At 60.4% G+C, this 13832-nt stretch overlaps 2 protein-coding genes across 3 annotated transcripts in view; one reads left to right on the top strand and one right to left on the bottom strand.

Annotated features, from left to right (window-relative positions):
* Positions 1-1429: 1429 nt before the first annotated feature.
* On the bottom strand, positions 1430-2588 carry EIF1 (eukaryotic translation initiation factor 1). The gene is made up of 4 exons (XM_042027918.1): positions 2462-2588; positions 1973-2136; positions 1784-1885; positions 1430-1649 (listed from the first exon to the last, which is right to left on the bottom strand). The coding sequence occupies exons 1-4, from the start codon at positions 2490-2492 to the stop codon at positions 1605-1607; spliced, it is 342 nt and encodes a 113-aa protein (XP_041883852.1). The 5' UTR covers positions 2493-2588; the 3' UTR covers positions 1430-1604.
* The window catches only part of LOC121664549 (keratin, type I cytoskeletal 13-like), a 28951-nt gene continuing 17637 nt past the window's right edge, over positions 2519-13832 (top strand). Inside the window, exons 1-2 of one of the 2 annotated variants that reach the window (XM_042027915.1) lie at positions 6390-6395; positions 13534-13541. The gene's annotated coding sequence lies outside the window, so the exon portion shown is untranslated. Of the gene's footprint in view, positions 2545-6389; positions 6396-13533; positions 13542-13832 lie in introns of those variants that run through there. The other variant, XM_042027916.1, reaches the window with a different exon arrangement.

Here is a 13832-nt window from a genome sequence, read left to right on the forward strand (position 1 = left end):
CTTCCAGGCACAGACAGGGCTGGAGGTCACTCACAGGTATGGGCAGGGCTGGAGGTCACCTGCCTCCTCCGTGCACTCGAAGCTGCTTTGCGTAATTGCAGCAATTTGGTTTCCAAGAGCAAAGTCTCCCGGGAAAGTGAACTCGGTGCTCCCGAGCAGCATGTGGGAGATGGGTGTCATTGTGGCAGGGGATGAAGAGCCGTGACCTGCTCTGAGGGCTGCCAGGAGCAGGTGACCAGGGTGGGAGCAGCCTCCCAGGACACTCGAGCCCTCCCCGCTGCAGGACAGATGGGCTGGGGGAAGTGGGAGGGAAACCCAGGGATTTCCTGTGCACTCTTAGGCATTTCAGTGCATTTCACATTGCTCTTGCGCAGGAGGCACCCACCAGCCCCCAGAACCATTGCTGTCCTCAACCAGTGCATTTTACTGAGATTTCCTTCTTGCTTGTTGAGCTTGAGCTCAGAAAGTAAGGAGGGCACTCAGCCCCTGACCTGTGGCAGAGCCTGACCCGGGTGGCAGCGCCTCCCCCTCCTCCCCAGAGCAGTGTTCGGGAAGCAGAAGTGCTGACCCCGGGACTTACAGGAACACAACCAGCACAGGGGCCTGTTCGAGGGTTACAGAGCCAGGGCAGGGACTGACTCAGCACCCACCCACTCCTCGGCTTTCCCTCAGCTCCAGGCAGGAGCAGCAAACACTGAGCAAAGAGATTTCAGCTTCCTCTTTCTGCACTGGGCCAGAGAGGGGAACAACCCCCAGGGCCCCAAGGAGCCCCCAGAGCAGGGAATTGCACCGGGCCCCTAAGCACTGAGGCCACAGCACGGATGGCAAGAGGGGAAGGTGCTTTGGCTGCTGGGAGCAATGAAACGCACCACGCACAGGCTTTTGAAAACCAGTTTTATTTAAATAAGACTTCAAATACATTACAACAAAACATTAGAAATGAAACCAAAGCCATGTTACTGCACAGGGTGCGAGGCAGCAGTGCTACTGACACAAGGCTCTGCAGCTCCAGCGATGCTCCTTATGTTAGTCCAAAATCGAGCCCTTGCCACAAGTTTAAGCCATGGGACCGTTCCTTCATGTGCCTGGTACCTCAGGGCTCACAGGTACCAGCACCTGAACTGTTGCCATTGGCCTCCAGATCACTCTTCTGTCACTCCTTCCAAGCCAGGCTTCCCCAAATCCCTCTGCCTCTGGGAGCCAGCACTGCCCAGGAGGACAGCACCACGTCCCTGTGCCACGGTACGGGGCCTCACACCAGGCAGGACACAGTTCCCCTCTGTCAGGATGGAAGTGCAGCTGGACTGAGGAGCCATCAGGACAGGCCGAATCCCCGGGCTTAGCTGGGAACAGCTGGAACTTTTGGCTTCAGGCTGGATGGTGCCACCGCCCGCGTTACCTCTGGGAAATGAGGGACAGCCAGACGAGATAGCATGGGCTCGTGTCAGTTTATTACATCACCAATTACAACAGTCCAGATCAAGAGTGGACCCAAGATCGTTACATTACACAAACCGGCTGGTTTTAAACTTATGACAAGGGACAGGTGGGAATTTCATGGTAAGGAAATCTTCTTGCATAAAGCTCCAGTGGCCCACAGGCACTCAAAACCCGTGGACTTTCAGCTGGTCGTCTTTAGCCAGTCCAATCTGCAAGACAGAAAATGCATTCACAGCATGGAGTGACGCCTCTGTGCATCTGAACGCTGCCCACACCCAGGGACCTGTGTGCATTTAAAAAACCCATGTTTATTTTAGTGACCAGCAGGCCAAAGGTGTCCTACCTCCACGAGGAACTGGCAGATGTTCTTGCGCTGGTCACCCTGCAACTGAATCACTTCTCCATACTCGGGGTGCTCAATTACAGTACCATTGCAGGCAAATTTCTGCAGCAAAGACACAAAAACCTCCTTAGCACCATATAAACATCCCTGCTGGGCGTGGCTGCTGCCCTCCCAGGCCCGAAGCCCTACCTTCTTGAAGGCCTTCACCAGTTTCTTTTTATCGTAGTCATCCGCGATGCCCTGGACTGTGGTGAGGGTCTTTCTGCCGTTGCGCTGCTGGATCCTTATATGGATGTAGTCCTCAGTGCCGGCCGGGAGCAGGTCATCACCCTTACTTGCATCCGCAAAGGGGTCTGCGGGGAGCGCCGTCAGGCCCCGCCCCCACCGCCACGCCATTGGCTGCCGCGCCCGCCCGTCACGCGCAGGACACGCCCCATTGGCCGCCGCGCCCGTCCGTTACGCCTCGGCCCCGCCCCCAGGCGCCTGCTCGTCCCGCGCGGGTACCGCCCCCGCCCCACCCCATTGGCCGCCGCGCCCGCCCGTCACATTTGGGCCCCGCCCACACCCCCCACCCTCCCGTGGCTGACGCAACCGGGCCCGGAATAGTAACTGCGCCACGGGGCGGGACCGGGGCGGGGCCCGCGCGCTCCCCCGGCCCCACCGCACAAAGGGCCTCACCGAAGGGCTGGAGGTTCTGGATAGCGGACATACGATACGCTTCCCTTCCCTCGGCGGAGGCGGCGGCGGCGGCGACGGGGGCGGCTCTGGCGGCGGGAGCGGCTCTGGGCGGAGGATGCTCTCGCGGCGGCGGCTCGAGGCGCTGTCAGGGGGGCGGGACTGCCGCCGACGGCTTATATACCGCCCTCGCGTGACGTCATCACGCACGGCCAACGGGAGCTGTGATTGGCCGCTGCGCGGGGGCGTCAGGACGCATTGGGCGAACGCTGCCGCGCCCCGGCGGGTGCTGGGGGAGCGGCGCGCATGCGCGGAAGGGGGGCCCGGCGGCGCGCGGGGTGGCGCGTGCGCAGTGCGGGGCCTGGGCCGGAGCCGGGACCCCCGGGACCCCCCGGCTCCCCCCCGCCGCCCCCGACACCCCCCGGAGCCCCAAAACCCTTCCGAGACCACCAAAATCCCCCTGGGACACCCACCCCCCACCCCGACACCCACAAAATACCCCCATGAACCACAAAATGCTCCCCGGGACCACTCAAACACCTCCAAATCCCCTTGGGACTCCCCCCAAAGAACAGGGTAGCCCCCGAGACCCTTACGGGGACCCCAAATCCCCTCTAGACCTCGCAAATTTTCTTGGGACCCTCCAACCTTCCCCAAGATACCCTTGTTCCCCCCCCAAAACCTCTCCAGGACCCCCCAACTTCTGCGGGAGTCCCAAAAACCCCCAACCCCTCCTCTACTTTCTTAAAATCTCCTTGGGGCACTCTAACCCCCTCCAAAATCCCCTTGGGACCCTCAAAAGACTGAACCCCTTTCCTGACGGCCCCTCACTGACCCCTCACTGGCCGCACATTGTCCAGCGGTGGTGACCATCACCCTCCAGATGGCCGCAGGAGCCGGGGGCAGCCAGATGCAGTTTGCCTGTTCCCATCCCTTCATCCATCGCATCCATCCGGCACGACAGCCCAACGCTGCCCAGGGCTGCCCAGAGCCATCCGGGGCTCCTGTGGCCACTCCAGGTGTCTCCCTGGCTGCCCGTGCATGTGGAGAGGCCCCAGGTCCTGCCGGTCCAGCGCTTCATCTCCCGGTGTCAGGAACAGGCAGCGATCCCAGCCTGGGGTGACACCGCTGTGCCCAGCCCAGGGTGGCCCTCTCAGCCCGGGTTGGCCTCTCAGAGCCCGGCACAGCCTGGTCACCACCCCGCGACTGCGGCGCTCCGGGCACGGCTCCTGCTGGAGCTGCAGCCTGGGAATGCTCAGAGCTCGCCCGTGGATGTGGGTTTGTTCCCAGGGGTTTGTCACCGGCTGTCCCCACGGTGGCACCGCACCTGCAGCATGCAGGGAGCTACGTGCTGACAGAGAGGAGGGTGCTGTTCCAGGCTGCTGGCAGGGAGATGCTCGGAGGACACACAGTTCTGGAGTGGGCCTGGGGCTCTGCTGCCAAAGGGAAATGCTGAAGGTGTCACCAGAATCTGACAGCAAAGGAAGGTTTTTCTCTTTAAATGAGGGAAATGAGTCCCCTGGCACTTACTGCACCTCAGCTCAGTCTGTCAGGCCTTGGCAAACCTCAGCCTGTGCAGGGTGAGCTCAGCTCCTTTTGCTGTCTGTCGTGAGCGCTGGCCCATCCCACCCTGGCTGCCGGGGGTCCCAAAGGCTTGGGTGGGTCAGGACATCCCAGTAACCCCAGTCCCAGTGCTTGGGAAGGGGCAGTCCCTGTCCTTTTGTAATGAGAGACAAAGGTGTTCTTGGGAGTCAGCTCAGGAGAGCAGTGAGCCCAAAAGGGCCTGAACCAGGGTCAGTGGGAACTGGTGATCTCAGGTTTAATCCTGCTCCTGAGTCCTAATTTTAGGGCCTGGAGCCTAGCTCACAGTGTTTGGATTGAGCTGCTAAACACAGACATTCCATGGCTTTCCCGGTGCTGCCGTGGATAAACCCCCCAAACTGGAGGGTGTCTCCCTGCTGTGGCTCAGCACAGCACAGGGACTGCTGGCACAGGAACATCACATCCCACTTGGAGACGTGGTACGGGTGCTAAAAATACCCTGAGACTCCCGATACGAAGGACAGTAAATCTCTGGAAATTAATGGGGTCAAAAGCCACGTAGATCCAGACAGAGTGTGAGCTCTCCTCTGAGAGTGGGTTAGAGCTGCCCACGGAGCGGGAACATTGTCCCAGGGAGGCCTGGGCCTGCTGGGCTGAAGATCCTTTATCTGGAGCCCCTCAGCTCCGTTTGGATCCCCTGCAGCCCCAGCTCCCTGTGTAGGTGTTCCTGCCCTGCTTCGGCGCCATCTCAGAAGCACGATGTGGGTTTGACAGGTTATTGGCAGCTGGGTTTGCTGCCATCTGCGGCTCTGGCAGACACCACACGGGTCGGATGTTGCATCATTCTTTTGGGGCTTTTATTTAAGATAAAGGCAAATGATTTCTCTTGCACCGGGCAGAGGGAATTGTTTGCGTTGCTGTATTTGTATCTCTCTGGTGTTTCTGAAGCATCTGTCTCTTCTATGTGTGACAGAGCAACTGGAGAACTGGCTGAAATTTTTATTAGAATGCGAATTTGCTCCACGACCACCATGAACAAGCAGATGGTTCTTCTCTCTCCTCTTTTTCTGATCATATTTTCCTCCTCTCCCAGAGAAGGAGCCGTCTCTAGCAGCCGCATGGTGGAGCAGCCAGACAGGAGAAGCAATTAGAGGTTTGCACTCCATCTTTCTGCTGGAGGCATTTCTGAGTCCTCACTGCAGCCAAAGGGCGGCTTTTCATATTCAACACCAAACACTCGAGCAGAGCCATTGGTACCTTCAGTCTGATGTCAGCTCTGGGCAGACTGGCCCTGCTGCTGAACCAGGATACCCCAGAGAGTCGATTTATCAGTGTCACTTCAGATTTGCAGAGTCCACAAAACACATCCTAGTTGTGTCCTCATCACTGGGCCCCCAGAGCCTTTGGTCCAACACCAGAAGAGGCGAGTGTGTGTCAGACACCAGAGCTGAACCCATCACTGGTGAGGGCTGGGCACTGTCTGGGAAGTGTTAACATCCGATTTTGTTCTGTGAGCAGGATTCAGAGCTGCCACCTGCAGTCATGAGTGGCTTCGGCTGGCCCCGCGGCTGAGCCCCGGCACCCTCCTCCCCTCTGCCCGTCTTTGGGTGCTGGTGCCGCCCTGTCCTGCCCGAGGAGGTGCCGCTCGCGGCTCCCCACGAGGTGGCAATGCCGGTCTCCCGCAGGAGCAGCTCGGCAGGCAGCTCCGAGCTGCTGCCGTCTCTTCGTGCCCAGCGCCTGGCAGACAATCCACGCTGTCCCCCCGGGCTGTGCGGGGGCTCCGACGCAGCAGCCCCGGTGCGTGGGGCCGTGGCCGTGCCAGGGGAGCTGCCAGAGGCCGTTCAGGGGCAGCAGGAGGAGCAGAGGGAGCCCAGAGCCGCCTGCGTCCTGTGACACCTGTGCTGTCACTGCTCACTGTGATGCCTTTTTCCTGGTCTTAAAATCAAGAGTCAAACACGGTTAGAAGGGAAAAAGGGATTTTACCTTGGTACTTATTTTAAGGATCCTTAGGTGCACTACGTCCAGGTCGAATGCACCTCCATGCACACTGCAATGCACACCACACAAAACATCTGGTATAACATTATAGGTCTTACTAATTAGCATATCTGTCAAAAATTACCCAACCAGAGGCTCGAGTGAGCCCCCCTCCCCAAGGAACCTTCTCCTGGATGGTTCTATCTTAGTTTACAGAATATGTTCTGGAGAGGACCTTGGGGTCTGGGGCACACTGATCCCTAGCTACAAAGCTTCTAAGATGTTTAGTCTCTTAGCTTGACAAACAAGGCCGAGAATGTAGGCAAAAAGCACTAAGAATACAGAAGGTGTAAAAAGGGTGTAAAAGGGGTACAAAAGAAAAGGCAAAAAATCATCATGGCATCAACTCGAAGGCATCGTAGTCGTGCTGGGGTCTGGGGGTGCTCCTGAGGACCATTGTGCTCCTTGGCAGTGAGTGGCACACGCGGCCCTGCAACAAGGAAATGCACTGGTGGTGAGGACAGGGTCTACCCAGCACCTGCCAGTCCCGGGGATCTCATGGGGAAATGCTCCCGGGTACCCCTGCGTGTGTGCAGACAACAAACCTGGAGACCACAGTGTGATGCAACTCAAGGCTGTGTGTGGGGGTCCTGCAGCAGTGGCCCTGGGACTCCTGGGGGCTCTTGGTGGGTGACAAGCCTGTGCTTACTGCACGTCTCTCTCTGTTGGGTCCTGCAAGGCCATTTCACCATGTGCTCTGAGGTGGGGGGGTCTTGGTACCATCCCAGTCCACCTGGGAAGTGCAGCAGAATGGAAGGAATCATCCTGGCATTCGGCTTTACTGCAGCTCAGCAATGCCCTCCGGGCCGGGACATTCCTAGAAACCAGCTTTTCTCCTCCAACATCCTTCCTGCAGCCTCTGTGTGACTGCACGGACGGGGATTCAGGATGAGCTGGATGTTTGATGGATATTTGATCCCATTAATCAGTGCGGGCAGCACTCACAGGCGTCAGCCCTGGTGATTAACCTGCTCCTGGAAAGAGCAGCAGGGTGAGCCTGGCTGCCCGAGGCAGCGCAGGGATTCCCTGATCAAGTCCTACGTTCCTTTTCCTTACACAACTATTCCTGGCATTCGCACCTCACATTTGCAGACCCCGGGGTGCTGCATGAACTGGCCACTGCTCACCTACAGTCGGGGCCTGCGCGATGCTCGCTGTGGTCCCAGCTGTCGGACGCTGTGGATGGAGGCACTGGACATGGTGTGACACACATTCAGAGGGTCCCACACGCCTCTCCCCTGCGTGCACAGCAAGGGCCGGCCATGGGCACATCCCGATTCCTGTCAACCCAGTGACCTCCAGGCACTGACGTGGCCCCGGGTGTGTTACAACCACTGCGTTTAAGGGTATTTATTCACCCTCCCTCGCACCGCTCAGCTCCCGCTTCCCCTGGCAGGGCCCCCTCCCTCTCTCCCTCCCTCCTGTTACTCCACTGCTCTCCGCGAGGTGCCAGGAGAGCTCCAAGCACAGGCTGAGCCCAGCCGTGCTGCTGGGGCAGGTGAGCAGGAACAGACCTGGGGCAGGTGAGCGGGACCTGGCTCTGCCCGCGCAGCCCTCCCTGCCGGCACCTGTGCACCAGCGATGGAGCGACTCAGCTCTGTCCCTCCGGGCCGGTGCTGGGGAATTCTCTCAGGGAAGACCTCCAGGATCTTGGAGACCTCATGGGTTTCCTGCAGAGAAGGGGTGTTGTGCACTGCAGCCCCGGCCATTTCCTGAGTCTTTCCCATGGGTTCTCTCCTCCACCCATGGGGATTCCCCTGGCCAAGGTCGATGCCCCGCGCAGATATCACTCCGTGCTCACATCGCAAGGAATGTATCGAATAAACATCCATCTTGTGGGGGTCATTGGGGTCCGACAGCCCCAGCCCTCAGCTGGGGATTTGGCATCAGCCTGGAGGAAACCCGACACGGGAACAGTGATCACAAAGACCAGGAAGGGTGGGAGCAGCTCAGGCCAACGGCTCCGCTCTCCATCAGACACCTGCAGAACCTCTGGGAGCCCCAGCAAGTGCTGGCCCCTGCTAGTGACAGGGAGCAGGTCCAGAGGGTTTTCTGCAGTGGAAGGGCCCAGACCAGGCATCGAGGGCACCTCGAGCAGCTGGGAGAGGGACAGGCACAGCCATGATAAGATTTTCATTCCATATCTCCTGATGGATTCAGGAGCTGTTGGCACCAGGCGCAGCCAGGGCGGGGCTGACTCAGAGCCTCGGCATCGGGCCGTGCCAGGAGCACGGATCATCCCTGCATGGCAGCTCTGCCTGTCAGCCCCACACAGTCTGTTTGCACATGCCAGTGAAGCTGCTCCTGCCAGACACTGCTTTGCTGCAGTTTGTCACACCTGGGCCATGGGACACAGAACTGCTCCAGTGCCACAGAAAGGGGCAAAGGTACCAGGCTCAGCACGGCCAAGGAGCAGACTGGGACATGGAGTCCAGCTGGGGACATAACTCATCTCCCACTGCTGCCCTGCATGGCTCCAGCCCTGCTCCATCCATTCTCAATGCCTCATCCCTGGAAGTGTTCAAGGCCACGTTGAATGGGGGTTAGAGCAACCTCCTCTAGTGGACGGAGTCCATGCCAACGGCAGGGGGTGGAACTGGATGAGCTTCAAGGTCCCTTTCAACCAAAACCCTTCTGGGATTCCATGATTCTATGATCCATTGCAGTGCAATGCAGCTGTCCTGCCCTGCAGCCCCCTGCTTTCATCTTGCCCTTCCACTCTGCCTGAGCCAGGCAGCTCCTCTCCATTCTGGAGCGAATTCCCTGCTCCATGCCAGGGAGAGAATTCGGGCCATGGAGAGACTCTGGGATGAACCTTTGCTGGAATCTTGTGTGCCAGGCAGGGCCCTCCTGAGCTGGGTTCCTGGCATGTGCCAGCTCACCACCAGTACCAGCACTGGCAACATCTCTGCATACAGGATGGGTGCATGGTGGATGCCCAGCAGTGGGAATAACCTGAATGCACTAGAAAGCACAGTGACACCCTCCTCCCAGGTGCCCTGACTCCTGCCCTGTGCTGCTGATGCTGCCTGACACAATGGAATCACAGCAGAGTCCCCTGTCATGGCACAGCAAGGGTAGAGGGTACAAGCCTTACTGAGCAGCTCTCCATGTCCACGGGCTCCGAAGCCCATGAGAGGAGCAGCCCCAGCCCATGGGAAGAGCAGCTCCTGCCCTCCCCGGAGAATCATTGCTCACTGTGCACTGCCCTCGTGCCCCTCACCTCCTGCCAAGGGAGGAACCAGCCTGGCTGCCAAACAGCTCAGGCAGTTGATCCTGCCCTGGTGTGACAGGGGATGGACACCAGGCTGAATCCACCACCTGCTGATCCTGGGGTAAGGGCCAGGAGATTTTTGGGGTAACAGCAGTAGAAATGGCGAGCACAGGGCAGAGCTGTCCCCACTCTGCTGACTCGAGCAGAGAGAGGGGCAGGTCAGGCTGAACACCTTGGTCAGCACCTGCCTCACTCCAGTTCGTATTTCACTTACGAGGCAAAACCTGTGCGGGGTGTGAGCACATCCCCACGCAGCTCCAGCCACAGCCCGGCCCCTTCCCTGCCCCGAGGCCAGGCACACTCATCCCCCGCCTACACCAACTCCCCGGGGGCCAAACACTGGCCGTGGGCCAGCGCTCCTTCCTGCATGCTGCCTGCCTCAGCCCAGCCCAGCTGCCCGTCCCGGCATGATGCTGGCACTGCAGGGATTTGCCTCTTACAAAACACTTGGCCATGGCACTCCCCTGCCAGGCCGGGAGCTGGAGCTGGGAGCAGGGGACTGGGATGGCCACACTCAGGGGTCCCAGGGCCCCCATTCCCAAAGCCCAGACAGGCACTGGGACAGGCTGGTCAGGGAAGGGCACAGGTTGCAGTGGCAGAGGACACTCGAGGGGACACCAGTCCCTGGGGTGCTCAAGGTCCTTCAGAGCCACAGCTCGTGTTTGCTGCCATGTTGTGCAGTTGCCAAGCCCCCTGTGCCTGCTCACACTCCTGGGGCTCCCCTGGCACCCCAAAGGTGCAGGAGCAGTGTGTTTATCCCAGAGCTGCCTGGCCCCTTATTTGGGTATCCAGTGAGTGCCAGCCTGGCAGGGGGACAGGGAAACCTCAGCAGGCACTGTCTTGGGGGTGCAGCTGTAAAACCACTCAGCAACAGCCCCTTCTTTTGCTTATGAGATGTCAGGGACCCCTAAGCAGCGGCATTTCCATGTAACAATACTGCTCAGCTGCTGTGTGCGTGGCCTTCCTGGCAGCCACTGCACTCACCCCCTGGCATGGAGCTTCCTGGGAAAACCAGGTCAAGATGGAGCCTTTCAGCATGTGGCTCTGTGGCAGGTTTTGCTGTGCTTGTGCCACAGGCTCGGTCCTGCACTTGCCAGAGCCAGAGCCACAGCGGCTGAACCGGTGTGGGGCAGGAAGGGCTGACAGATCAAGTGGGTTTTGGGGGCACAGGGAAATCCAGGGTTGGGGTGCCAGGGCTAATACTGGCCCTGAAGCTGTGTGGGTAATATTGGCCCTGAACCCCTCAACCCTACAGCAGGTTCTCACCAGGCTGGGGCCAGGTTTTGTTCAAACCCTGTAGGGAGGGTTGAGATCAGAGGTGGGCACTGCCTGGCTCCTGGGACCCAACTACCCCCCTGCTCCAGGGCAGACTCTGGTTGCATTTCTCCCTTTTCCTTCACTCCAGAACCAGGAGCAGGAATTAAACTCCCCACCACAGCCTTCCCTGCTCAGGGGCTCTTTCTGAGCCCGTCAGCCTCGCTGGAAACAAACACGACACAGGGAACAGGGGCTGCCCAGCGGCCCCCAGCACACAGCCCCAGGGCAGGAGACCCCCAGACTGGGTGTGCTGAGCTGAGCTGAGCTGCAGGAGTGTCACCGGCGTTGTTTTGGCTGCCAGGGCCGCGTCCCTGCCGCGGCTTGTCCCCACGCCCAGCGCTGGGCTGTGATTAGCGAGGCGGATCCTGCCCGCGTTCCCATCTCCGCGTCAGCGCCGCCGCCCTCGCGGGCGCTGCCAGGCGGTGCCCGCAGCCAGGTGTGCCCCAGCCAGGTGTGCCCCAGCCAGGTGTGCCCCAGCCAGGTGTGCCGCCCCGCCGCCGCGGTGCCAAATAAGGAAACCGCCCGCTCCCTTCTGCTTGCAAAACACTTTGGACTTGGTGCTCTGCTGACGCTTCCTGTTCCCAGAAGCTCCTGGGGTGTGCTGGAGGCTGAAATGCCCCCTCTCTCCCTTGCTGGGCTGCAGCCAAGAGCCCCGGGACCCTGAAAAGATGATGCTCTGAACCCCCACAGCACTGGTGTCCCAGTGCCCCATCAGCAATGCAAGGGACAAGGGGAGGGGACATAGGCACGGACCCACAGTGCGAATTTGGTCAGCCCTGGCCAAGGGACTCACACCCCGTGCATGGAGCTCGACTCCCAGGCCCAGGACATGAAGGAGCTGCTGCCTGGCTGGCAATGCTGGTGCTGCGCCATGTGCCACGCTGGCCTGGCTGGGGTGACCTGTGTCCCTGGGGCTGCCAACGAGCCATGGAGTGGCACCAAGCACAGACCTGCACTCTGATCAAGGCTCACATCCCTTCCACAGCTGCTGCCATGCAGCTGCAGCACCGTCTGGCCAGGGCCAGTGGCAGGACAGCAGTTCCAGCCTCCCAGCAATCCCACAGCGGGGTCACCAGCACAGGGTGGGAAACACAGTGGCAGCTGGAGGAGGAGGCAGGAGGCTCTGGCAAAGCTGGTTCAGGAACTGGCTGCCTGTGTCTCTCCATGTGCATGGCTGACAGGGAGAGGCTCAGGGGACAGGGATCCCAGGTCTTTCCCAGCTGGTTAAGCATTTGGGATGGACAGAACATGTCCAAGGGGCTTGGTGGGTCCAGCCCAGTCTGTAATTTGGGAAGGCTGTGTGCCAGCTGTGGGTGACAGGAGTGCCCTGAGCAGATATGGTCCCTCACCCAGGGAGTCTCACGTGTCCCCCAAGTCTCCCCAGCTCCTCACAATGCACTGAGTCGAAGCCCCAGGTCCTGGGCAGTCACTGGGGAGCTGTCCCCAGCCAAAGCAAAGGTAAAGGGCCTGACAAGGCTCCAACGGAAGGGCCTGACTGGCCACCCATGTGGCTCCAATCTCTTGGGGACACTGATGCAAATCCCCCTCAGCTTCCAGTCACCACAACCACCTACTCTGACCCCCAGGGAAGGGCGGTCAGACCCCAGCTGTGCTGTGCACTGAGCTGCACTGACCCCACACAGGGAAAGAAGGCACCAGCACCCTGGCCTGAGGGAGCTCTTGGGACAGCAGGAGAGGGGTCGGGGCTCTCTGCAGAGAAACAAAGCCAAAATGGGGCTGGCAGGAGCGCCCCAGTCCCACTGGGCTCCCTGGGCAGGGCTGCGGCTGGGCCACGCAGGTGGAAAGTTATTTCTCAGGAGCTGGCTGATGGTGAAAGTTCTTTCCCAAGCGTGGCCCAAAAGGAATGTGAATCCTCTGAAGTCTTCATCTCCCCTGTAATTACTGTCAGACAAGTTTCAGCTTGGAGCTGGGCCGCCCCTGCCCCGGGGCGTGGGAGGGAGGGGATGACGCACCTGGCCTGTTCCTGCAGCGCACATGTCCCCTCCTGCCCCAGGAATGCATTCCATGACTCACGGGGACCGCGGGGGCAGCGAGGTGGACGATGTAGAGGGGAGCATCCGCAGTCGGGGTGCTGGGTGGGTGCACACCACTGGGCTCATGCAGGTGTGGGGCCCTGTGTTCTCCAGCCTGGACATCCCATGGGGTGACTGAACACCCAGACACTGCTCTCTCCCCGGGGGACAGAGCCTTGCCTGTGCTGGGATCCCAGCGGTGTCCCAGTCCCACGGTCTCAGCAGACCCAGACGAAAGGTGCCTGCCTGACTCTGTGAGGGGTCTGACCATGCAGGGCACAGCTGGTCTGGTCTGTGCCCCTGGTGTCCCTCACCATGACCAATTCCACAGGGATTATCCCTGGGACATTATCACTGGGCCAGTGGACATATTCCTGGCAGCTGTGGGCCAGCAGATTCCAAAGGGTCTTGGCTCATGGGGCTATCAAAACTGAGAGCCATTGCACAGGACTGACAAGGTCCAACCCATCTCAGTGGGGCCTGTGCAACTGGAGCTGGAGTGGGAGTGGGAGCTGGAGCAGTGCACAGTGGCAGGGCCAGGGGCTGGGGGCATCCCCAGGGGGGATCACTCGGGAAGGAGCCCTGCACGGTTCCCGCATGCCACGGTCCGGGCTCTCACCCTTGTGCTGTGCACCTGGGGGTCGGTCAGAGGCACGGGGCTGCAGCAGAGCAGGGTCCACACTGCCAAGACCCGTGTTCCCCGGCAGTGCCCGGTGCCAGCGGGACTCTCCCCGTAGCCTGTGTGTGGGGATCAGCCCCGGGTGCGAGTCAGAACTGCGCACGCCAGGCGAACACACGAGTGTGCTCACCTTACACACCTACTCACGCCCTTCTCCTCCCCTCTCCGCCCGGCTCTGCCCAGCGGGGCGCAGCTGCCGGCTCAGCGCCCGCCCCGGCCGTGCGGCGGCTCCGACCGCGGGCCCGGCTCTGCGGCAGCGGCACCGGGGGCTGCCCACCCTGCTGGGGAGCTGAGGCGCTGCTGGGGCGCGGGGACCAGCGCGGGCAGGATGCAGGCAGGGATCTGCTGCCCACAGGGCACATGTGCACACCCCTGCACACCTTAGTACCCCCCCTTAGTACCAGAACCTTCCTGCAGCCCTGCACATCCCAGTATCCCCCGCACACCCTGCACACATTAGCACCCCCAGCAGCCCTGCACACCCCAGAACTG

This window comes from Corvus kubaryi, unplaced genomic scaffold (assembly GCF_017639235.1).
Source record: "Corvus kubaryi isolate FWS band 111438036 unplaced genomic scaffold, C.kubaryi_AGA036_p1.0 37301, whole genome shotgun sequence".
Lineage (NCBI taxonomy): Eukaryota > Metazoa > Chordata > Aves > Passeriformes > Corvidae > Corvus > Corvus kubaryi.